This window comes from Acinonyx jubatus, chromosome A1 (assembly GCF_027475565.1).
Source record: "Acinonyx jubatus isolate Ajub_Pintada_27869175 chromosome A1, VMU_Ajub_asm_v1.0, whole genome shotgun sequence".
Lineage (NCBI taxonomy): Eukaryota > Metazoa > Chordata > Mammalia > Carnivora > Felidae > Acinonyx > Acinonyx jubatus.
Window position 1 is genome coordinate 89408523 of NC_069380.1, and position 26647 is coordinate 89435169.

General features: G+C 43.4%; 1 protein-coding gene across 3 annotated transcripts in view; it reads left to right on the forward strand.

Moving 5' to 3' along the window:
- The window catches only part of RNF130 (ring finger protein 130), a 135255-nt gene that overhangs the window by 72308 nt on the left and 36300 nt on the right, over positions 1 to 26647 (forward strand). For all 3 annotated transcript variants that reach the window (XM_027076944.2, XM_027076943.2, XM_027076945.2), the window contains exons 4-7: positions 13751 to 13822; positions 15638 to 15720; positions 23118 to 23214; positions 25245 to 25449. In XM_027076944.2, the coding sequence (XP_026932745.2) occupies positions 13751 to 13822; positions 15638 to 15720; positions 23118 to 23214; positions 25245 to 25449 (457 nt within the window). The remainder of the gene's footprint in view (positions 1 to 13750; positions 13823 to 15637; positions 15721 to 23117; positions 23215 to 25244; positions 25450 to 26647) is intronic.

Here is a 26647-nt window from a genome sequence, read left to right on the forward strand (position 1 = left end):
GTCCCCAAAATAAAAAAATAAACGTTGAAAAAAAAATTCTTAAAAAAAAAAATTAAAAACATTAAGTGATGACACTGTAATCTTATTTTTGAATTGGAAATAGTGTGAACTCCTTCCTGGCTTATTTTCCTTTTCCTAAAAACTACAGAGCTCCTCTGTCCATGTAATGACAACCCAGTAACAGTACCTGTTTATAGAAGAATTCCAACTAATAAATGTATAAGGAATGGCAAAGTTAGAAAATTAACTAGAAATTAATTAGAAAATTAACTGAGCCTGGGTGGCTCAGTCAGTTAAATGTCTGACTTCAGCTCAGGTCATGATCTTGCGGTCCGTGAGTTCGAGCCCCGCGTTGGGCTCTGTGCTGACAGCTCAGAGCCTGGAGCCTGCTTCGGATTGTGTGTCTCCCTCTCTCTGCCCCTCCCCCACTCATGCTTGCGCGCGCTCTCTGTCTCTCTCTCTCTCTCTCTCTCTCTCTCTCAAAAATAAGAAAAAACCATTTTAGGGGCACCTGGGTAGCTCAGTTGAGTGTCCAACTTTGGTTCAGGTCGTGGTCTCACGGTTCGTGAGTTTGAGCCCCACATCAGGCTCACTGCTGTCAGCCTGTCAGCGCAGAACCTGCTTCAGATCTTCTGTCTCCCTCTCTCTATCCCTCCCCCGCTTGCGCTTTCCTAGAAAGTAAATAACTATTTAAAAATAAAGAAAATTAACCATTTTACATCCTTAATAAAACAATGAGCCTCTGTCCCATTCCATTCCATCCCATCCCCAGACTGCTCTGGAATTATCTTTTTTTTTTTTTTTTTAAGATTTTATTTTTAAGTACTCTCTACACCCAACATTGGGTTCAATCAAACTCCCAATCCCAAGATCATAAGTCACACATTCTTCCTACTGAGCTAGCCAGACACCTCTAAAGTTACCTTTAAATGCCATTTCCCTCTCAAAGGAACCAGGAATCCTTGGAGAAATGGGTTATTCCAGATTTAGGGCAGCAAATGTATAAGATGAATGTTGTGCCAGAAAACAAGGAAGACTACTGAGGTGGTGTCAAAAGGACCTGGGTGCCTTCTCAGAGGAACTCTCCATATTCAAAAGTGAGACAGAAGCACCAGGGAATAAATACAGCAGTTGATGGAAACTGGAGGCTGTTAGAGAACCAACTTGCTATTCTGAAAATCAAGTTTTAAAAACGATTCATCCTGTGTCTTCTGTACACATTATGTTATTACATCATAACCAACTAGTTGGTGAGAGGAGGTTCATTATAGAAGAACGCCAACTAATCAATGAATTAGAAAATCACCATTTTGTAACCTTTGGTGAAATGACAGCCTGAGGCAGTGATCATCAGTGGACGCTATAAAATCTGCTGAAAGACTTAGGGAGCTTTTTCTGAACTGACAGAGTCTGAACCCACTGATTGTGCTTGATGTCAGTGAGGGCAGGGAAGCCTAACCCTATGTCCTCACGTTGGGATACGTTGGGAAGCACACAGCACCACCCAGGACATACTCTGGCCAGAGCAGTTGAACCTAAATCTAGCTACTGTTTCATAAGAAATGGACCAAGTAAAGTGACACCAGGAAGAAACAAGCAGTCAAATTTAGAATGTGGGACATTCTATTAGAAAAATAACCCAGTTTTGCCGTTTTAAAATGGCATTAAAAAGAAAAAAAGTATGGTGGAGACTTCTGGTTTTGGCCAAAATAGAATCAGATAATGAACTTGGTTTACCCTCCTGCCTGAAACAGCAGTTAGGAAGGAAAAAGACAACAGCAGAAATACATGAAATCATGTTTTCAAGAGACTAGACAACAAACGAGGGTCAGTGATCCCTGAGCAATGGCAGACAAGAGATGAGGATTATCCAGCTTCATGTGTTTAAGAGTTTCCAGGCCACAGTGCACAGAGGGGAAACTAAGGCAGAGCTGAGTGGACTGCCTTATTTGAAAGTCATTACTGAGAATCCAAGAAGAACAGAGTAGCTAGCATTCATGGAACACAGTCCTGGGAAGGATGGAAATGCACAGAGAAGACAAAGCCCCAGCATCTGTAAAAGGTCCATGCACCTTGAGTATTCAGCAGAGTACTGAGCAGCCAGTGCTGTGAGCAAAGTCTCCAAAGCTGGGGAAGACCATCCAAAGGGACTGGAAGGAACAGTACCCAGCAGACAGTGCCTCCTCATGGGGTTCACGGGACTAAAAACCAACATGTTGTCAGGGCCACATTCCTTTCTGTAGGCTCTGGGGGAGAATCTCTCCCAACTCTTCCTAGTCTTCAGAAGCCACCCACATTCCTTGGCTCATGTCCCTGTTTTTCCGTCTTCAAAGCCAGCAGTGTCAGCTGAGCCCTTACACTACCATCTCTCTGTTTCTATTCCCTTTTCCATTTTTAAGAACCCTCTGATCACAGTGGTCCCACTGGGTAATTCAGACTCCCTGTTTTATTTATTTATTTTTTTAATGTTTATTTAATTTTTGAGAGAGAGACAGAGTGCTCCAGGGCCTGAGCTGTCAGCATGGAGCCCAACGTGGGGCTCCAACTCACGGACCACGAGATCATGACCTGAGCTGTAGTCAGATGCTTAACTGACTGAGCCACCCAGGCGCCCCTCAGGCTCCCTGTTCTAAAGTCAGCTACCTAAGTTGTCCCTTGCCATGTAACAGAACATATTCATAGGTTCCAGGGCTTAGGATCTGGCCATCTTTGGGGGACCCAGTACTCTGCCTACCACACCTGTATCCAGATAATTAAGTGGAGACATGTAAGATAATTACTCCCCCTCAAAAAGCCCAAATCAAAATTGTAGAGATAAAAATTGTAATACCTGAAATGAAAAATAAACCGACTGGGATTAATGGCATGGCAGATTAGATATTATGGAAGAAAAAATTAGCAAACTATAGGCGTAGCAATAGAAGCCACCCAATGAAATGCAGAGAGAGAATTAGCCTCCAAAAGAGCAGACCCCAGTGAAATGTGGAACAGTTTCCAGCAGCCCAGTATACATGTGTTTGGGTTCCCCAAGAATATGCGCTAAGAGGGCTGTCAGACAAAAAACATACAAAGAAATAAAGAGAGTAATAGCAGTTGTCTCATTGGAAACTGTACAAGGGAGAAAACAGGGGAGCAATATCTTTAATTTTATGTGCACCCAAACATCTTTCAAAAATGGTGAAATTCACATACACAAAGCTGAAAGAATTACAGTTAATCTCCAGCAGACCTACACTACAAGAAATGTTTTAAAAAGGTCCCTCAGGGGGCACCTGGGTGGTTCAGTGGGGTAAGGATCCAGCTTCGACTCCGGTCATAATCTCATGGTTTGTGAGTTTGAGCCCCTTATCAGGCTCTTTGCTATCAGCATGGAGCCCACTTCGGATCCTGTGTCCATTCCACCACCACCATCCCCTGCTCACGCTCTCTGTCTGAAAAGTAAATACACATTTATAACAAACAAATAGGTCCTTCAGGCAGAAGGAAGATGGCATCAGTGGATATATGAAAGTACATAGAAGCAGGGAAGAAAGCCAGAAATGTATTTATTAAGTGCATAAATATCTGATGTTTTTCTTAATTTAAATTTCTTTAAAAGGTAATTATTGCCAATCACATACCTCCTAACAGGCATATATCAGAATGTATAAAGAACTCCTACAGCTCAACAACAAAACATTGTTGTGCTTTTCATTGTCTGTTGAAGGCTAATTGGTTCATGTTTCTCCCTATGATACCTTTGTATGAGATGTGATCATAATCTTCTGTTCCTTATGTTAAATGATGTAACTTCTGTACTTGGGAGGAGAATGTCATACGTGTTGGGGAGACGTAGGTCCGGGTAGCTTTCTGCACTGAGCAGTTGGGGGGTCCGTCTTGTGCTGCACCTCTCTGTGGAGCCCCCTCCCCTCAGGACTTCCTGATCCATCTCCTCTAGTATCAGAAGCTTCTCTCTGTGTTACCCCCAGGTTCCTGCCCTGCTCAGTCCCAGGTCTGGTTTTCCTCAAGGAGGGCTCTTTCTTCTTGGGAGTTGTTGGTGTTTCAGGTCCTCAGGGGAATGGGCTGCCCTGGATGATCTGATCTTACCTCTTAGTGCGTTCCCGTGTTATGTTCTGTTTGCTTCTCTGTAAACGGGGAGCCTGAGAAATCTCCCCATGTCCCTGGGTGTATCTCAGTTACTTGCTGAGGCTTCTGTCTAGTGAGTAGTCTCTTTCAGGGGTATGGGGAGGTGTTTTATGGTGATTTCTGAGTTCCCTGGCTCTTAAGACTGTCAGAACCCTTTTTCTCTTCCCTTTACTGCCTCAGCACAGCTGCTGACTCTATATCCGGTTAGAATAATGCTACCGTTAGTGGTTTGACCCCACCTACTTATAGCTAACCCTTCCACCTGCTTTTGTTGAAAACAAAACTTCCACTCTTAAACTTGGTCTGGGCCTTTTCCTGAGGAAACTTGGTAAGATTTAGAAGTGACCCTGCTCCCGCCACCTTGTGCCAGTTAAAGGCCACTCCAGTCAGGCTTTTCTTCCTTTCCACTGAGCAACTCTCATCAAGGCCACTATGACCTCTGTTTGTTCTCTTCAGTAGTCCGTTCTTGGTGTTCGTTATGCTTGACGTCACACTTCATACACCCTAAACTGAATTCTTCCAATTTTGCTCTTCCTGCATCTTCCCCAGGTCCTTAAATGGTGGCTTTATTCTCTAAGCTGCACAGTCAAAATCATCTTCAAGAAGAATTAAGTTGGAAGTCTCATATTTCTTGATTTAGTAACTTAGTACAAAGCTACTATAATCGAAACAGTGTGGTGTGGGCATAAAGACAGACCCAGACCAACAGAATAGCACAGAGAAATAAACCCTCATGTATATATATGGTCAAATGATTTTCAACAAGGGTGCCAAGACCATTCAGTGGGAAAAGCACAGTCTTTTCCACAGATGGTTCTGGGGAAACCGGATATCCACATGCCAAAAAATGAAACTGGACACTTACCTTATACTATATACAAAAATTAACTCAAAATGAATCAGAGACCTCCACATAAGAGCTAACACTGCAACTTTTAGAATAAAACATAGGGGGAAGGCTTCAACATTGGATTTGGCAGTGGTTTCTTGGATATGACACCAATAGCACAAGTAATTTTTAAAAAAATAGGTAAGTTGGGCAATATCAAAATTAAAAACTTATGTGCATTAAAGGACACAATCAACACAATGTAAAGGCGACCCACAGAATGGGAGAAAATATTTGCAAATCCTATTATCTCTGAGTAGGGGTTAATCACCAGAATATATAAAGAACTCTTAAAACTCAAGTAAACACCTCAATTTAAAAACAGGCAAAGGATGTAAAGAGACATTTCTCCAAAGATGTACAAATGGCCATGGAAATTAGCACGTGGAAAGATGTTCCACATCACTGATCATTATGGAAATGAAAATCAAAACTACAATGAGATACCACCTCATATCCATTATGATGGTTACTGTCAAAAAAACAGAAAACAAGAAAGACTCTTAACTATAGAGAACAAACTGATAGTTTACCAGAGGGGTAGTGGCCAGGAGAATGGGTTAAGGAGTGGGGATTAAGGAGTGCACTTGTGATGAGCACTAAGGGTCATATGTAAGTGTTAAGTCACTAAATTGTACACACAACTAATACTGCAGTTAGCAAATTTAAATAAAACAAAAACATGGAGCTCCTGGGTGGATCAGTCAGTTAAGCATCCAACTCTTGAACTCAGCTCAGGTCTTGATCTCAGGGTCATGAGTTCAAGCCCTATGTTGGGCTCTACACCCAGCATGGAGCCTGCTTTAAACAAACACACAAAAAACAAAATAAATGTTGTGAGGATATGGAGAAAATCAAGCCCTTGTGCACTGTTGGTGGGAATATAAATGGTACAAGTACTATGGAAAGAAGTATGAAGTTCCTTAAAAAATTAAAAGTAGAATTACCCCATGACCCAGCATTCCACTTCTGGGTATCCCCCCCCCCAAAAAAATGAAAGCAGGGTCTGTAAGAGATATTTGTACACCCATATTTATAGCATCATTCTTCACAATAGCTGAAACATGGAAGCAACCCAAGTGTCCATTGACAGATGAATGGATAAACAAATGTGGTATATGCATACAACAGAATATCATTAGCGTTAAAAAGGAAAATATGCTACAACATGGGTGAACCTGGAAGACATAAGGCTAAATGAAACAAACCAGTCACAGAAAGACAAATACTGTATGGTTCCACTAATATGAGGTACTTAGAATAGGCAAAATTGTAAAGACAAAAAGTAGAATAGCAGCTCCCAATGGCTGGGAGGGAGTGGTGAACATAGAGTTATTTCATGGTTGTAGAGTTTCAGATTCACAAGAGTTATGGGAATGGGTGGTGGTGGTGGCTGCACAACAGCATAAATGTATTTAGTACCACTGAGCTATACACTTAAAAGGTGCAAATTTTATGCCATATGTACGTGTGTGTGTGATGTTTATTGAGAGAGTGTGAGCGGGAAAGTAGCAGAGAGAGGAGGGGAGAGAATCCCAAGCAGGCTCCACACTCAGCACAGAGCCTGACACAGGGCTTGAACTCACATACCGTGACATCGTGACCTGAACCAAAACCAACAGTCAGACACTTAACCAAGTGAGCCACCCAGGCACCCCTATGTTATATACATTTTAACGCAATTTTCAAAAAGAAAAGTATACTCGATCCAAAAGAAGACTGAAAAAAGGAATAAAGAACAGATGGGACAAAAGAAATACCAAGATGATGGACTTAATCATAACCATAACAATAATCGCATTAAACGTATGTGGTCTAAACACCTCCATTAAAAGCAGAGATTAACAGATTGGATAAAAAAAAAGTAGGACCTAACCATATGATGCCTACAAGTAACCTACTTCAAATATAAAAATACAAATAGGTCAAAAGAATGAAAAACAGATCACAAATCAAGATAAAGTAGATTAGTATTTCAGAGCAAAGCTACTGCCAGGGATAAAAGTCACTTCTTAATCATAAATCAGTCGATTGGTAAGAAGACATGGCCCCCAAACACTGGTGCTCCTACTGAGAAAGCTTCAGAATAACATGGAGTGAAAACTAACAGGATGCTGCAGTGAGAAGTAGACAGACCTGCAGTTATAGTCCGAATTTCAGCACCCCTCCCTCAGTAATTAAAGGAACAAGTGGATAGAAAATCAGTGCGCATATAAAAGATTTAAACATAACTAATTCAGCCTGGTTGACATTTAAAGAACAATCCATCCAACAAAAGCAAAATACACATTCTTTTGACGTGTACTCTAAGCCATAAAACAAGTCTCAATAGATTTAACAGGATTCGAGTCCAACAAAATATGCTCTCCGACCACTTGGAATTAAATGGAGACATCAATAACAGAAAAATCTTTGAAAAACTCAAATATTTAGAAACTAACTTACTTTTAAATAACCCATGAGATAAAAGAGAAATTCGAGAATCATTTGAACTGAATGAAAATGAAAACGCAGAATATCAGAATTTTGAAAGTTCCACTAAAGCTGTACTTTATATTAGAGAAGACGAAAGTTCTGAAATTAATACTCTCAGCTGATGCCTTAAGAAACTGGGGGAGGGGCACCTGAGTGGCTGTCAGTTAAGCATCTTGGTTTCAGCTCAGATCATGATCTCACAGTTTAAGCCCCACGTTGGGCTCTGCACTGGCAGCATGGGGCTTGCTTGGGATTCTCTGTCTCCTCTCCCTCTGCCTCTCCCCAACTCATGCTGTCTCTGTCTCTCTCAAAATAAATAAACTTTTAAAAATTAAAAAAAAAAACTGGGGGGAAAGGAGCAAATTAAATCCAAAGTAAGCAGAAGAAAGGAAGTAACAAAAGATCAGAGCAGCAGTCAGTGAATTAGAAAACAGAAAATAATGGCTCTAAGAGAAAATCAATAAAATTGATAAGCCTCTGGCCAAATTGATCAGGAGGAAAAGAGAGAAGGCACAAATTAGCAATATCAAAAATGAGAGCAGTGACATCACTACAGATTATAAGGATAACCAGTGAATGTTATGAATATTTCTATGGCAATAAATTTGACACCTTCTATGAAATGGACAAATTGCATGAAAGACACTAATGACCAGAGCACATGTGAGATAAAAAGATAAATAGCCCTGTGTCTATCAGGAAAGTGCACTTGTGCGCTTAAAACCTTTAAAAAAAAGTGCGATTAAAACCTTAAAAAAAAAAATCTCCAGGCAGGTGGTTTCTGGTAAGTTCTGTCAGACATTTAAGGAAGAAATATATAAACTCTAGAAAATTGAAAAGGCAGGAACTCCATATTTTAAATATAGCCAGCATCTTCCTGATACCAAAACAAGATAAACACATTACAAAACAGAAAACTACAGACCAGAATCCCTCTTGAACAAAAATGTAAAAATTCTAAAGAAATTTTAGCAAATCATACCCAATAATGGGTAAACAGGATAATTCATCATGACCAGGTGGTATTGATCCCAAGAATGCAAGGCTGTTTTAACATTAAGAAATTAACCAATGTAATTTACCATTTTAACAAACAAACAAAAGAATAAGAAAAGAAAACCATATGTTTCAGTAGATGGAGGAAAATACATTTGCCAAAATCAAACATCCCTTCCCAATTATAAAACTTTTTGCAAACGGGGCATTAAAGGTAACTTCTTAAACTGGTGAGGGCATCCAAGGAAAACTAGCAGCTATACCATCATACTAAATGATGAAAGATCAAATGCTTTTTAAGATTAGGAACAATAGAGAGATTTGTGCTCTGATGAATTTTATTTCCACATTGTACCAGAAGTTCTAACCAGTACAGCAAGGAATAAAGAAAAGAAATAAAAGGTACCTGTATTAGAAATGAAAAGTAGGGGCACCTGGCTGGCTCAGTCGGTTAAGCATCTGACTTCGGCTCAGGTCGTGATCTCACAGTTCATGAGTTCAAGCCCCATGTTGGGCTCTGTGCTGACAGCTCAGACCCTGGAGCCTGCTTCAGATTCTGTCTCCCCCTCTCTCTTTCTGCCCTTCCCCTGCTCAATCTCTCTCTCTCTCAAAAATAAACATTAAAAAAATTAAAAATGAATAAGTAAAGCCATCTTCATTCACAAAGCACATTAGTGTCTGTAAAAAATTTGATAGAGTCTGTAAAAAGGTTTCTGGAACTAATAAATGGGTGTTAGCAAGGTTGAGAGGTACAATATCAATATACAAAAATCAACTTTATTTCTCTACAAGCAGTAAATGAGAATTGAATTTTTTTAAGTACAATTTTCATTAGCATTAAACACAATAGAATCAACAGGAAATTATTAGAGATCTGACAAAAGATGTGCAAGACCTGTACAGGGAATACTATAAAATATTGCTGAGAGAAATTAAGTAAGAACTAAGTAGATGGAGAGAGATACATTGTTCAAGGGAAGACTCAATACTATTAAGATGTCACTTCTTTCCATATTGATCTGTGCATTCAGTGCAGTCAATCATAATGTAAATCCCAAATAACTTTTTTTATAGAAATTGACAAGCTTAACCTAAAATTCTTATGGGAGTGCCCTGGGTCAAGAACAACCAAAAGGAAGTTGGAAAAGAAGTTGGAAGTGTAACACCACGTGATTTCAAATTTGTTCTCACAAAGCACTACAAGAAATTAATGATTGTGATATTTACTTAATGATAGATAAATGATACAAAATAGTGTTCAGACACAGTCCCACACATTTATGGGCAGGTGGTTTTTGCCAGATGTACAAAGGCAATTTTGTGGAGAAAGAGCAGCCCTTTCAACAATTGGTGCTGGAAGAACTGGGTAGCATATGCAAAAAAAAACCCAAAAACCACCATGATCAGTACCTCACACCATATACAGAATTAACTCAATATGGATCAGAGGCTTACATACAAAACCTAAAACAATAAAACTTGTAGAAAAGAAAATAAGGGAAAGTCTTATAACCTTGGCTTAGACAAAAATTGCTTAGATATGACACCAGAATATAGTCCACAAATGAAAAATTGATAAACTGACCATCAAAATTAAAAACTTATGCCACAGGAACACCTGTGTGGCTCAGTCAGTTAAGTGTCTGACTTCTCAGCTCAGGTTGTGATCTCACAGTTCATGAGTTCAAGCCCCATGTTGGGCTCTGTGCTGACAGCTCAGAGCCTAGAGCCTGCTTCGGATTCTGTGTCTCCCTCTCTTCCTGCCCCTCCCCTGCTCGCACTCTATCTCTCAAAAATAAATAAACATTTTTTAAAAAATGAAACATATGCCACAGAGTGACAGAAGATATATACAAACGGAATTGTGATTAGAATATGCAAAATACTCTCTCAAGTCAATAAGAGAGCAACTCAGTAGAAAAATGGGCAAAAGATTCAGACACTTCACCAGAGAAGATATGCACATGGCAAAGAGGTACCTGAAAAAATGCTCTCTGCCATTAGTCTTAGGGAAATGCAAATTTAAACCACATTGAGATAACCACTACACACCTCTTAGAGTGATCACAATCAAATGAAAAAAACTGGCCATACCAAGTGTTGGTGAGGATGTGGAGGAACCGGGATTTTCATACACAACTTACGGAAACATAAAATGGTCCACTCACATTGGAAAGCACTTTGGCAGCCTGTTGAAAAGCCAAACACACCCACCATACTAGCTGGTCTTCCCTCCTTTGTAAGTATTTACCCCAGAGAAAAGAAAGCACAGGTCTTTACAAAGATTTGTACAAGTAAATAAAGTGGTTTTCAGCTTTGTTCATTGAAGCCAAAAGCTGGGAAACAATACAAAAGTTCCATCAACAGGTAAAAAAATAAATACATGGTGGTATAATCTGTGTAATGGGATACTTCATGGCCTAAGAAAGCAATGAACTATTGATACATGCAACAATATGCATTAATTTGTTACTTATTTTTGAGAGTGCGTGCACTTGCAAACAAGTCCGGGGAGGGGCTGAGAGGGTGGTGGAGAGAGAATCCCAAGCCAGCTCTGCACTATCAACATGGAGCCCACTGTGGGGCTTGCACTCACAAACTGTGAGATCATAACCTGAGCCAAAACCAAGAGTCGGACGCTTAAATGACTGAGCCACCCAGGTGCCTCAACATCACGGCTTAGTCTTAAGATAATTGTGCCTAGTAAAAGAAACTTCGTGCAGAATAGTACATGCTGTAATACTGTATTGTGTTTGTGTAAAACTCTGAAAAAAGCAAAAAGTGGATGGGTGGAATGGTGGCAGGAAGAAGGGATTAGGAAGAGGCATAAAGAAATTGGGGGATGAGGGATGCTGTCTTGATGGTAGTGATGCTTTCAAGGGCCATGTCAAAACCTCAAATTGTACACTTTAAACATGCAGTTTTGGGCGCCTGAGTGGCTTGGTTAAGTGTCTGACATTGGCTCAGGTCATGATCTCTCAGTTTGTGGGTTTGAGCCCCACATCGGGTTCTGTGCTGACAGCTCAGAGCCTAGAGCTTGCTTCAGATTGTGTCTCCCTCTCTCTCTGACCCTCCCCAGCTCGCACTCTCTGTGTCTTTCAAAAATTAATAAACATTAAACATGCGGTTTAAGTCAGTTCTGTTTCCATAATGCTAAAGATACATACATTATACAGATTAGGAAAGACTTGAGGGGAACAGCAACCAAATGCAATGTTTGGACTTTGTATTCCGAGTCAGACAAGCCAACTATATAAAGACATCCTGGAAACAACTGGGGATATTGTAGTAAGGTCTGAGTATTTGATAATGTTGATTAATTAGTGTTAATTTTGTTAGGTAAGACAGTGGCACCAAACGAAAGTCCTGTCAGAGTGAAGATGTTGTGGGGGAAATGATACCATGCTTGTGATAGGCTTTGAAGTCCCCTAGCACAGTAAAGAGGAGGGGACAGATGAAGAATATAGGTAAAATATTGATCATTGAAGCTACATGTGGATACATAATGCATATGGTTCATTGAATTCTTTTGTGTGTTTTTTTTAATTTCCCTAAATTTTTTATGTTTCTAATATTTTTTTGTAATCCTCCGGATATAAAATCAGGGTCCTCTCTTCTAGCTCCCACCAACCTCCTTCACCCTCAGCATCTGCCTCTTCCCACAGTTCAGGATTTGCTTGTGTGTAGTGGCCACCTATCCCCGTGTGCCTGTCTGTACCTCCTATCCCCAGGTGATTATTGGTAGGGCCCTCTGACTCTCAAAACATTCTCATTTGCACAATAAAATATATGCTCCTCCTAGTCCTAGCAAATGATAATTTCCTTCACCTTCCTGTGTTTCACACCTCTTTATCTTTATTAGATCATTCCTTTGTCTAGGAGTTCCCCCTCCTACCCCTGTGCTTTTTCTTATCAAATTACTTCCCATGAGTGTTCCAAGTCTCAGCTCAGGCATCCTGTCCTCAAGCCCTTCCCTGACCTGCCTCCCCTGCCCTGTCCCACCCACCTGCGTTAGGCTGCCCCCGCCCCCACCCCCCTTTGTGCTGCCTCCCTACTCGGGCATGCCCTGCTGTACAACATTCAGTTAAAATGTGTTGACTGGTCTGTTCCTCAGTTCGGTTAACTTTTCAAGATTAGGAGTGCACAGTCTTTCCACCTGTAGGTCCTTGGTATCTAGCAGGGCTAGCAGCGTCTGGCAAAATGTTGGCTAAATCCAGCCTTTGAGATTCCGTAACTTAACCTGTTCAGACAACCCAAACCTGGAAAGATAAACACACCTTCCTAAGATCATGGAGCATTGTAGTAGCAGAGACAGAAGGAGAGCCCGTGACCACCTCTCTTCCACTGTGCCTGACAACGTGATAAGCATTTTCGGGCGCATCGGAGGTTCCTTTTACTAAGACAGCTTATGTATACATCTAATCGTCCTTGAAGCTGAATAGGAAAGCTGTTAGAACAGTAGTAGTGCTGTGACCTGTACAAGAAGTAGATTTCAATAATGCTGTAATATTGCAAAGGTTTATTAAATATAGAATACAGTAGTGAGTAGGACACCTGGTTTTTTTCATTATTACACACTTTTTTCATTATTCAACCAGAATAATTCATTAATTCAATTCAGAATGCTGAATCTGTGAGGAAAATGCCAGTTTTTTACATTTTTTAACTGCCTTTTTAGAATCCATTTCCTATGATATGACATGGAGAATGTTCTAAGATAACAGGGACTGTATATTTAATTATTTTAAAATCAAGAACGTAATCCAGAGGGGCGCCTGAGTGGCTCAGTTGGTTGAGTGTCCAACTTCGGCTCAGGTCAATCTCGCCGTTCATGAGTTCAAGCCCCACATCAGGTTCCATGCTGACAGTGCAGAGCCTGCTTCAGATCCTCTGTCCCTCTCTCTGCCCTTGCCCCACTTGCACACTGTCAAAAATGTATGTATTTTGTTTAACATTTATTCATTTTTGAGAGACAGTACAGGCAGGAGAGGGACTGGGGTGGGGCGGGGACTGGTGGGGGGGGAGCGGGGAAGACACAGAATCTGAAGCAGGCTCCAGGCTCTGAGCTGTTAGCACAGAGCCTGACGTGGAGTTTGAACCCACAAACTGTGAGATCATGATCTGAATTAAGTCGGAAGCTTAACTGACTGAGCCACCCCGGTGCCCCAGACACTCAAAATAAATAAAACCTTTAAAAAAAAAACAAAGAACACCTTATCCAGAGATCTTGCATTTAAAGTCTGTTTCTCTTTGTAATTTTCATAGCGTCGTCTTGGAGATGCCGCTAAGAAAGCCATCAGCAAATTGACAACAAGAACAGTAAAAAAGGGTGACAAGGTATAGTAGTGAAATAACCTTAATACTGTGAAAATAATAAAGTAGTTTTGCTTTCGATTGGTGGGAGAGAATACATCCTAATCATCTGTGTCTCGTTTGTTAGGTGATTCCTTTTCTCCAGGTAAACCCCTGCTTTATTTTAAACTAACCTCCCCTTGAATTCTTACACTTAGCATGCCTCCTTTGAAGGCCCTCCATGCTGTTTTCGACTTTCCTGGACTTTTCGGTGCTCCTGCCATTATCAGCTTCCTTGGTCTACTTACAATTAGTTACCCCAGCTGTAGTGTTCCACGGAGCTTTCTCCTGCCGCAACCAGGGATACTTTCGGGAAGAATGCTAATTAATGGGTCCGTTGGTACACTCAGTGGCCAAGAATAAACATTCTCCTCCCTATGCTTCCTGAAACCTGGCCGCACCTCCTTTGCTTAGCCCTTCGCCAGTTAAACAGAGAGCTGGAGGCCCACATCTCGAAGGAGTGTCATTCGCAAGGTGCTTTCTGTATGGCAGGCTAGACTGGTGGAAGGAAGACCACAGTGTGTCAGGGTTGAGCCCTCGGCTTGGGGACTGAATGAGAAGAGCAGTGACTGAGGCTGTGGCTGAGAGCTGCTGACAACAATTCCCCAGTCAGGTCTCCAGTTACGTGGAGCCCGCTTCTGCTCTATAAGGACAAAGTAGCAACCTGGTGTTAGACCCTACATCCAATGTACTCAGTTATCTAAAATGAAAAAGTTGCATCTCTAAAGGCGTAAATCCCAAACTGTTTTCTGCCCTACCCCCTGGCACATTTTAGCAAACAGCTCTGGGAGGATAATTTCAGATGAGTTTCCATCCTCCTTAGTTTCACTACTTTCTGGACTTCACTCATTTTTATTCCCACCACCTTGACATCACCATATCCAGTTTTTCATTGCAGAAAATAACAGCAGCATCAAAACAGCTGCCCTCCAACCCCAGAGGAGTGGTCACCCCTATGAATGCTTTCTTGGCCCAGCAGCCACATTAATCTAAAATTCCCTGGAGCTGGTGTAGCCTGTCCCTCCCTACTGTGTCCTTCAGGCTAACACAAAACAATCTTTCCTTATTCAGAACAACACCTCTTCCTAGTTTGTACCTCCTAGACCTACCAAGTGTTGTCCCACTGAGTTTCAGTCCAAGTGGCCACGACACAGCAAAGTGTCTCACCCTTCCTGGCTTGGGCTCCTGGAAATGCTAACTCAGGGGAATCCATTTTCCAGCACAGATGAGGAAGGAAGCCAGTTAACCTCATGACCAGACACCTGCTGACTCTTCCTGACCCTTAATAAAGACCCAGTAATGAGTTGGGCCATGACCATGCTCTACCCCAAATCTGTGACCAGCTCCCGTCCTTGGGGCTTTGTCTTTTGGGGGCTCACTGTCCTTTCTGCCTGTACTTAGACATGTGGTCACACGACCCTTCTGATGAAGATGCACATTGTGGAAGGTGTGCAGTGACCTGGACCAGAACAGTGCTGCAGCAGTGGGAGGAGGGGGAGTAAGAGGATGGTCCAAGGTAATAGTGGATTTGAACCTTGTTTTTTTTGACTTCTGAGACACTTCACAAACAGAAGTAGTATTAACTGTTACAACATAGTTTAAAAACAAAGAGTGGTTGAGATGCAATTTGGGTCAATACAGGTAAGCAAATGAAAACACATTAAAATTGTTCATAACTTTTCACAATCACTTGCTTACCATAGTTGCCACAGGAGAGTTCTTAGTGGGATTGTATCTCCTCTATTTAGGTGTATCTTTAGTTTTAGCATGTGACTTTTGTGCCTGTGCTTTTCATTGCAGGAAACAGACCCAGACTTTGATCACTGCGCAGTCTGCATTGAGAGCTATAAGCAGAATGATGTTGTCCGGATTCTCCCCTGCAAGTATGTCAGGTTTCTTGGCTTAAAAAGGACTAATCCTAACGTGGTTTGCATGTGTCCCTTTCAGAGTGGTTATCCTACTGGCTTTTGAGAGCCACCTTACCCATGGCTCTTGTGGCCGGCAGCAGGCCGTGCTGCCTCAGCACAGACTGCACGGACTTCTCTGCCTTGAGAAACACAAGGGGAAAAAACATCTGGACACATCATAGCCTAAGAGCATTAAGGTCAAGAATTTTTAAAGTATGTTTTTAAGTCTGTTTGTTTATTTTGAGAGAGACAGAGACAGTGCAAGTCGGGGAGGAGCAGAGAGAGGGTGAGAGAGAGAATCCCAAGCAGGCTCCACGCTGCCAGCACAGAGCCTAACACGGGACTCAAACGCACAAAACTGAGATCATGACGTAAGCTGAAACAAAGAGCCAGACCCTTAACCCACTGAGCACCCAGGTGCCCCAGGGTCAAGAATTTTTAACTCTGTGACTTTTATGGGTTTCAAAACCAGCCACTTGTTCCTCTCCCTATTAAATGTGAGCACATCACTAGGCCCTCCGACGAAGGCTCAGTGACGCTCACTTGGCGGTGGAAACCAGAACTGTGGGGCTTGGACAGATGCTTCCCCCAAGCAGTGGGGGACTGCTGGGTGCTGTGTGCCTGCTCCAGGCCAGTCACTCTGCTCTGTGCTCTCAGAATTTGCTGTCCTGGGAGAGGGTCAGTGCTTTTCTCCCCATCATACAGTGAAGGACAGTGACGTTCCTAGTGGATGCCAAGGCCACACAATCCAGAAATGGCAGAGTCCAAGTAAAGGTCAGCCTTGAATGTTGGCACTCCACACCTGGGGCCACATACCTCCCTCCAGAAAGAGGCCTGTATTGTGGCACTCTCTAAAAAGAGCAGATGTTCTTTGGAAGCATGTTGATTTTTGCCACAGCGCCATCTCAAGCTAGGGATTGTAAAACAGTAAGACGCACAATTCTGAGTGTTGATTGGAAAAATACAAAATCGCTGAAAATCGAGGACTTTTCCTCTTCCTTCTCCCTTCTCTTAAAACACACGCTACTTGACCCTGACCTTCTAATAACACGGAACATGGGAGCAAATAAGATAAATGTCAGTATTTGTCTCCATGAGGCTATTTTGAACCCAGAAAGATCTGTGGGTTTGTTTGTTTTTTTTTAATCCTAAACTCAAGAATAATTCCATATGCTGAAACAGAAAACCAGAGTCTGGAAGTCAGGTCAGTCTAGTTTACATACAAAGGATAATCTACAAAACTGTCCTATAGAAAACTAAATTGTGTAATTATATAATTAGATTTCCTTCACCTGTCATCATTGGTCACATGAGGCTGAAGGAAAGACACATCCAAGTACAAACCAGGAAAAAGATTAGTAGGTACATTATAAAACATTATCATCTCTCAGCTGCTTTTTAAAAATGTTTTTACATGCACAGATTTCTTCTGACACTAGAATCACCAGGAAGAAGCCAAATTCCATCTTCATATTTCAGGCCAGGGTCCCTCCTCCAGAGGAACCATCTGGACGTAAGCACAAAAGGCCTCTAAAGCCATTCATGCTTATTACTGATGAGAGGGTGTCTTCCTCAGGGGAGCCTTGGCCAAAGATGGATTACTCCAGAAACTTGCTCCCCATGCCCCCCCCGCCCCCTTAAGCATTGGCTTTTCCAGCATTTTGTTCTTAGTCCTCCTTTTTCTTAACTTCATTCAGTGCTTTCCAGACCTGACTCTGTGTTGGAATCAGTGGGGAACATTTAGAAACATCACGGAGCCCAGGTGTGTGGTTTTGAATAGGTGCCTGAGCAATGCTGAAACTGCATGCCCTCCATCAGAGTCTAGAGCTCGGCCTGCTCTTAGCCATCCCTGTGGCTGCTCCTGCCACCAGAGAACTGGTTCTCACCCTTTGTGTCCATGGTCTGCTTTTGAGTATTAAAATTTTGGCAACGGTTAGCAACACTTCCCTGTACACGTAGTTAGGGCACTGCTCCCTCAGTCAGCTGTCTTCCATGCTGGGTCCTTGTCTGGACTAGACATGCCCACTGCCTGTATATCAGAGCTCCCCTTTTGCCTTGGAGCAGGTTGGTGTCTGTACCGCTTACTTCTTAAGCCTCAATAAGTTGTAGCTTTCTCTAAGCTGTGTCACACAACATGCTTGGCAGAACCATTCACCTTACCAAAACGGTAACAATAGCATAATTCTCATGTACAGTAAAAATCAACTTTGCACATTGAGCAACGTTTTGTGGGACCAGAATTGACAACTTTTCACCTGGAGCCAGGTTTCCGAGCCTTGGCACTGTTGACATTTGGGGCTGGTGTGGAGGGGTGGGGGAGGCTGCCCTGTGCATTGTGGGATATTTAGCAGGATCCCAGGCTCCACCCACTAGATGCCGGTAGCACCCCACACACAGTTGTGACAACCACAGATGTCAGCAGTTGAGAACCACGGACCTTACAGGATGACCTCGCTCACATACCCATCTTCACTTCAAATCTTGTCTAAGCTTCTGGTTTCCGGTGGGCTCCTCTAGAGTACTTTCAAGTTGCTTCTGGCCTGTGCCCCTGCCTACTCTGTTCCCTCAGCCTGGGACGCCCTGCCCTTCCTCTCTCACCTGTAGGTCTTTGAGACCGAGCATCTCCCTTGAGCCCTCGTTGCCAAGTGGCACTGGTACCTCCCTGCCTCCTGTGGGACTCCAGGCAGACCCCCAACTGGGCCCAGGGTGCTGCCTAGAGCCTTTCCCTTTCCCGGTCAGCTCTTCTCATTCCTCACAGCCACACTTCTAAGTGTGTTCTGTCTCCTTTAAACACCTCAGCTCATCCCTTTGTTCCTCACTCTTGCTGGAGAGCTTCCTCATCACCTCCACGGAAGAAATAATGGTTGTTAGATACTGAAATTCTCAGCTGCCTGACAGCAAGCTTTCATGTGCACCTGCCTCCCAGCCACGCCTGCAGCGTCCCCTCCTGTCTGGGTGGAGGAGGACCCCCTTGTTCCGATGTGCCCCTTCCCTTCCTCAGGGACCTTGCTCTGTAGACTGTCTGCTCCTGCCAGGTTTTGTTCTTTCTATCCCTGGCATCTCGACATAAGCAAGCACTTCCTGCAGCAGTTTCTTAATCTGTCTCCAAATACCGCCCTGCAGCCCCTCCCCTCACCCCCAGATTTAGGGAAGGATCTGTGCTCGCTGTAACCTTCTTCACCTGAGTAAGGGAAAAAGAAAACCTAGGTGCCTTTGTTTCTGTCCATCCTTGATTTTCAACCAGCCTGTCTGCAGACTGAACTTTCTGTCTGTCGATAGCAGTGCCCTCATGGATTGCTGGCTTTTTGGTGCATGACCTTTACTTTTCGTCCTCTGTCACGTTCATTTACTGCGAACAGATGGTGGTTGGCATTGCTCTGGGGCCTCCTGCTTGTGTCAGTTGATTACGGCTGATCATCTAGGATGTTCGCCAGCATGCCCTAGAGACTACCGCCTTATTTAGACCTCTGATTTAAAGGTCAGCCACAAAATTTTTTAGTGGTTAAAAATACTTTTCAGAAGTGGAGTGCTGCAGCTTGGATAAACATGTGTCCGAGATGCCACTTTGGGTGCTAAGAGGGGTGCATCGCTGTGGTGCCCCACCTCGAAGGAGCGCCTGTTTGCATAGCGTCTGCTGCCAGGCCCAGCGAGGGGGGAGAGTTCTCATCTCTGACCTTTAGTAATCCCAGGTCCTTTTATATTTGTCAGGTTCTTACATGGCACCAAGAGTCTGCAGAGCTGTGCAAACAACTCCCCTTTAGTGTGCACTCCTCACCCCACCCCTAGCCATCGTTCTACTCTCTCTAGTTTGTGTTGGTTCGGGAAGGAGGAAAGGGGGCGGACACCGTATGCAGTGCAGTTCTGCTGGTTTTGTTCCTTTCGTGTTCCATAAATTCTGCATTCTGTACCCCAAGGTATTTCTTCTAAGAATAGAAGCATGTCCTTCCCATGGTTCCCTATTCCTCAGCCCATTACCTGCCTTCCATCCCTGTCCCTATCCACCTCTCTGTCCTGAATGCTTCTGTGTGTGTGTACTTTGACTACTCGAGTCTCTCAAAGGGCTTCTTCTCAAAGTCTGGTTGGCCCCAGCTGCCGCCCGGTGAGACGTCCGTGGTACACGTGCAAGCTAGTCCGAGGTCACAGGTGCTGGGCGTGCCAGCACCTGAGGCCCACTCACTCGTTCTGTCATGTGAAATGTTACCATTAACTTTGCCTGAGTGTATGTTTAATAGTACCTTTCCTTTGCACGCCATTGGTGCTTTTCTAAGTATTCCACAACAGTTTGTTGCATACTGCTCCAAACAGCCTCACAAGGTAGAGCTTGCCTTCCTTCCCTGCCCCCCTCCCTACTCCACCTCTGTGGCTTGCTGGCCACACAGCGGAGTCAGGAAGGCTCCACACACTGTAGCAGCAGAACTGTGTCTGGGAAGAAGGGGGAGGCCACCAGGCTGAGCTTGGTGCAGCAGTGAAGCAAGAGGGTAAGGACATGGGTGATGAGGGAAAGAAGGAGCACAGGTCAGTTACTCACTGAGATTCCAGCAGCGACCCCAAGGGGGTTGGGGTCAGGGGGCCCCAGGGGAACAGGAAAGCTGCCCGGCTGTGTTCAGATGAGAGGGAAATGCTGAGGGAACCAGGCTGGCCATCTCCCCATCTCGCTCCAGGGGAGGTACAGGAACTCAGCTGTTGGGAAATCTGTCAAAGGAGGGAGGGGGCAGGTGGCGGACTGGGGTGGGGGTCAAGAGTAGGAGAGCCATGGGTTAGACACATAGTCAAAAGGAAAAGTTTTTTGTTTGTTTTAAGAAAAAAAATTTTTTTTTCGGATTTTGAGTTAGCTAGGAAAGGGAGACATTCTCAGTTTGTCCCTGAAGACCCAGTTAGTCTTTGTTGTCCATTACAGTACCCAAGGGGGGCTGGAGAGACACTTTCTTTTGCATCTACAAACCTGTAAGGTCCAACATAAGAAAAAAAATGCATAAGAAAATGCATTTATAACTAAAGGAACAGATAAGCAGAGAATACTCAGCTCATGGAGCCTTAAAAATTAAATATGGGATTATAACTTTTATTCTTTCTGAACAACCAGTGATAAAAAAGAAAGGCAGTAGGTTAAGAAAAACGGAAAGAAGGGGGGTGACAGTAGGTTAAGAAAAAGGTGACAGGGAGGTGACAGGGAAGAGGGAGAGCAAACCACCATTTGCCCCCAGGCCTCTGCTGCTTGCTGAAACCAAGGTCCCCACAAACAGCTGGCTAAAGTCAGCGCCCTCCCCCCACGGAGGTCACACAACCTCAGCTCTCCTGTCACCTGCCAACTGCCCAAAGTCCATCGCAGAACTGGCCTCAAGCACCGCTCCCAGCCACCCACCTCTACCCAATGCTAACCAAACCCTCAGAGGTCTGTAGGCCAGGGGTTAGGCAGATGCACCCTTGTAAGGGGGAGGATCTGTCACTTAGCCAACCTGAAGGGATCTGAATCCCCAGAAAGATTAGAACCCTTGTTCTAGTCTCTGCCAGACTACAGCAAACACCAGCTCTTAAAACACCCACCTGGGGGGGCCCTGTGGGTGGGAGCACTCTTGGAGCATTCTCACATGAGAATAAAAGGAACAAGAAGCAGACATGACAAGGCCTTGTGTGTTGTAAATGAATTTCAAGCTCCCCTATGGTTTGGTGACTTTAACCCCTTAAGTAGAAACCTGCAGGTTTAAATAAAAGCCTCCAGGGATGATGAGGTTCTAGTTCATTGCTTTATCTGCAGGCTTCCCACGAGATGGATAAATTCAGACTTCATGATCATTATTCTTACCCAAAGTAATTGAGTGCACGGTCACCAAGTGGCAGCAGGTGGGCACACACATGTTGTTCATATTGAAGCTGTAGGTATGAATGTTTCTTCCAAATCCCAGTTAAAGCAGTGAGTTCTTTAGACCTCTTTTTTTTTTAATCAAAACTGCAATTTTTTGAACAGCTATATATAACTATAAGCCACATATAAATTGACAAAGTTTTAAAGGCATACCATGTTTCAATTTGATATCTTTCTTAACATTTCTTTTATCCCAAGACTCCACGTATAGTTACTCCAAAGGTGCTTGAATCTGCCTCTTTCAAGGTGCTGGGCAGAGGTCCCAACATCTGCCTCTTTCCCTGTTTGGCCAGGACTCTGGGACTTCTGTGTGGCTTCATTTCAACCTCTGAGAGCTGCCATGGGGAGTACTTGAACTTGAGAAATGATTTCCACAGCTCCCTCAAAGTGTTCTCTCACTTCCAAAAGGTGCAACGTCCCTTTTCTAAGAATGCTAAACTCTCCACAACTGACTTAGCTTCAGTTGCTAGGATGTGACTTCCACCCTCCTGAGCAAGAGCAAATCACCCATCCTCTCTCTCCCCAAAACATTTCCACTGAAAACTTCTGGCTCAGTGTTACCTAATTCTTAGGTGCAGTTGTCCCCAGAATATTCCCAGCCACCCTTCAGCCTTTACATACATTTAGCATAGATTGCTTAGAAGTCTTTTTAAATAATGTTTTAGGGGCACCTGGATAGCTCAGTGTGTTGAGCATCCAGCTCTTGATTTGGGCTCAGGTCATGATCCCATGGTCATGCGATCAAGCCCCATGTCTGGCTCTTTGCTGAGTGTGGAGCCTGCTTGAGAATCTGTCTCTTTCTCCCCACCTCCCTCTGTTCCTCTCCCCTGGTGCGTACATCTCTCTCTAAAAAAAAAAAAAAAAAAAAAAAATTAAAGGGGCTCCTGGGTGGCTGAGTCAGTTAAGCATCTTGACTCTTGGTTTCAGCTCAGGTTGTGATCCCAAAATTGTGGAATCGAGCCCTGTGTCGGGCCTCGCACTGACAGCCCAGAGCCTGCTTGGGATTCCCTCCCCCTTTCTGCACCTCCCCCACTTGCTCTTTCAAAAAATGAACATTTAAAAAGAATTTTTAATTTAAAAAACAAGTAAAAATGTTTTAAGTGACATTTAAACTGAGTTCCATGAAACTAATTCATAGTTTTGCAGAAAACTTCATATGACTCTTGTTTCATATCTTCTTGAGTTTGCGTTTTTCTACTTTAGCTGTTACAGAAAACATAACTGATTAATAAAGTATAGTTTGTCTTCTTCATTCATAATAAATATCCTAAGTTTCCTCAAATGGTGAAATAAAAAGACCGAACTGCCAAATACTACTTACAGTTCTCGTCATCCAGATTGGATTCAGGAGATTTTCTGCCAGCCGTGTATTAGTACATCCCCAATATTTGTCTCTTGGGACTTGCCAATGTGTCGGAAAAGGAGGAGAAACTGACTAAAAATTCCATTTCTTTTGGTCTAATAGTTGTTTAGCATGTAATTTGTGATACAAGTCTCCCATTTTTTCCAGGCATGTTTTCCACAAATCCTGCGTGGATCCCTGGCTTAGTGAACACTGTACCTGTCCAATGTGCAAACTTAATATTTTGAAAGCCCTGGGAATTGTGGTATGTTTCTTATTTTGTTACTGCGTCCATGTGGTGTCCTCTCCAAGTGCAGCCTAACGTAGCACAAGCGGGATGGTCACATCTCACGAGAGAACCCCGGCTTGCAGTGCCTTTCTCCCAGAGTACTTAAAGTCCAGGCCACCTTGGGGAAGTCCCAGAAAAGATGATAAAGGACTGAGCTAGTCCACTGGCAAGCGTGCTTTTCTGTGGGTGCTGGATTGTGGTAAAGTACCGCCATAGGAGAGATGGATGGGGTTTTCTTGCACTCCACTATTTTGTTTTAAGGAGTAGAATATAGACTATGCAGTAATTTTTTCTTCATTCAGCATCACATGTCCTCACTTACATTCCTTCCCCTTGGATCTGGCTTTGCTCCCCTGCGTGCCTTGGTCAGTTGCCAGTAGTGGTGGTGGGCGGTGCCGGTTCTGTGCAGACAACTTCAGCACTGACTGAGGATCGTGGAGACTGCCTTAAGAGAAGTATATGTCCACAATTAATGCTTTTTGGAGGAAAACAAAGTACTCTCTGGTCTCAGGAAAGAGTGGATGAGTGATTTCCTTAAGAACCAAAAGTTGAGTTTGGCCCACCGAAAGAATTCCTCATGGTAGCCTTGCAGCCCAAAGCACATCCAAGCAGTCGTATTCAAAATCCGCTATCAGATGACAGCTTAACAGTCCCGTTGGGCAGTGATGACCCCTTGTATCTTCCCATCTGCAGCGATCACATCAGTGACATCGTTTAACATAGGGTTCCTCTACCTCAGCACCACCAGATAATTCCATCAGTGGGGGTTCGTCCTGTGCACTGTTCGGTTCCTAGCAGCCCCTCTGGCTATGCCTGAATGCTAGTGGCACAACACACCGGTCACGTGATCAGAATGTCTCCAGACGTCGCCAGACGTCTCCTGGGGAACAAAACCCACTCCTTTTGAGGAGTTTAACATAGAGCATCTTCCACAATACCTGACATGTGGCAGATACTTTGGGAAGGATTAACTTAATCTCCTTTCATTGCCTCTAGCCTTGGTGGTGGTTTGGTTTGGTTTTTCTTTTAAGTCCTATTTTTTGAAGTACTAATATTTTCCCTTCTGTTTTTTAATGAAACCCTTCTAAAATCTATTACAGGCTACCATGGTTTTAAATATAAAGGCCGTAATAAACCTCTTCTGAGTGGGTATCATTATAAGCATCAGTTATTGCACTGTGCTGTCATTTTTTGTACTTAGGCTCTGGGGTGATCTAGAACAGCGTTCTCCTGGCTGAGAAGCCATTGTTCTGGGTTTGGTCAGCTGTCACTTCTCTATACTTCAGCTTCTCTCAGCCATCCTTCCCAGCTCTGCCTCTGACGTGCTATCTGCTACAAGAACTGAAGGTTGCTAGGGAAACCGAGTATCCGTATTGTTACATCAGAAGATTCTCATATCCATGTTTTAGTTGGTAGGCTTTGGCCCCAAGGCAGCTCTGTAACTCTCCTTCAGGGTTAGATTCTTAGATTGTGAAACAGATCCCTTACTCACGATTCAAGGTCTTTTCAGGGTTGATCTGCTCTTGGTTGGATGCTTTCCTTGTGTTTAAAGGTAGGAGACGTTTAAAAACTGACTGCCAGATAAATGCCATTACAGAGAAGTTAATAGGATGAAAGCAGTATTTTATGTCATTTGCTCTCACTCCACATTGATGGAAGAGCCAAAGCGACACATTTTAAATGTTTGTCAGCTTTGTAGCGTATTGAACAACCCCTGTGCCCGTGAGCCATGTCCACCAAAGGTTGTCATTTCTTCATAAAGATGAAGTATCTGGTTTTCTCGGTTCTTCAGTGGATTTTAGTTTTCTTTTTCACCAATTTCTGGGAAGAAATCTGTTTCTTTTACAGAAAAACTTGTGGGTGAGAAAGGGTAAGTGGAGAAAGAAATGAGAGGAAACCACACGGAAAAAAAACTTGAAGTCTTTTCAACAGGGTATCAAACATTTAGAATTTTCTAAAAGATTTGTTATTCTTATAAGTACTTTTAATCTGGAAATGTTTTGCAGCCAAATTTGCCATGTACTGATAACGTAGCATTTGATATGGAAAGGCTCACCAGAACCCAAGCAGTTAACCGAAGATCAGCCCTAGGTGACCTCGCCAGTGACAACTCCCTTGGCCTGGAGCCACTTCGAACTTCCGGGATCTCGCCTCTTCCTCAGGATGGGGAGCTCACTCCGAGAACGGGAGAGATCAACATTGCAGTAACAAGTAAGTGGGGCCCTGTGCCCGGGTGCAGAGCAGATTTGCTGCTGTTTGGTGTGCACTGATTGCTCTGGAGGACAGTTGAGGCAATCTCCTGGGCCGGTTGGTTAGTCTGTAACCGAGAAAGAAACAGGTATTTGGAAGGACAAAAGTTTGTTTATAATAAGGAGCTTGTGTATTTGTGTATAATAAATGGGAATCGCTTCCATTTGACAAGTAGTTGTTCAGAGGTTTGTCTTAGTAGCCAGTTTCAAAATGGTTGCTTTGCAGATGGGCAGTTTCAAGGGTCATGCTGGGATGTGACCTCGGGCGTCACCTTGGGTGTGTTGTGTGACCGTGAGCACCAGTGCTCTCTGGTTCCTAGGTTGCAGGCAGCTGAGTGAAACACTAGTGCAGATTTGAACACACAAATGAACCACTCTAGGGCAACTTGAGCCGGCTGCCGCTTACTTTATTTTACACTTTCTATGACATTTGGTGTCTTGGCACTTACCTCTTTGGTGTCATGGTACATGAGGTGGGAGAAAAGCCAAAGGGTAATATGCCTTTAAAAACGCTCTTGCTCATTATGAACGTCTTGACTGTTGTGCCGTTGATGGGAAGAAAAGCAGTGCTCCGAGTGTTCTGATGGCCGTGCCTCAGTACGGTGTGAGTGGGCTGGCAGGCGTGTGTGTGGGCCTTGCGGACATTCACCCTGTAACAAGCCAGCTGTCTCCTCCAGTTCCATCCTCTACGTGATCTTTCCATCTAACAGCCCTTCGCCATTCCTTGCCACCACTCTGGTGCTGCCTTTTCCAGTACGTGCTGTTGCTTGCCTGTAGCTTTGAGCCCTAAAGCTGATGGGGCCCTGCTTAACTCAGGGGGTCCATAGCCCAGATAAAGCTGTTGCAAAAGATTTGCCCTTGACATAGCAAGCCTCGTGTGGTCTCTTCAAGTGAAGGACACATGTTTTTAACCAACCAAAACTTAGTAGTAGCAAATGACTCCCCAGGTTTTGTTCTAGCATCTGTCTAAACTTAGGGAGACTTCATTCAGTTACAAAATAAGGAAAACTATTCTTTGATACAGCTTGACTCATTTCTTACCATTTCCCCCGTGATGTGTTTCAACAGCTTTTCGTGTTTTCAGGTTTTATAGTGTAGATTTTTGAAAACTGATCTAGTAGCAATAAAGGAAACAAAGGTTCCTTGTTTATTAATGAGTT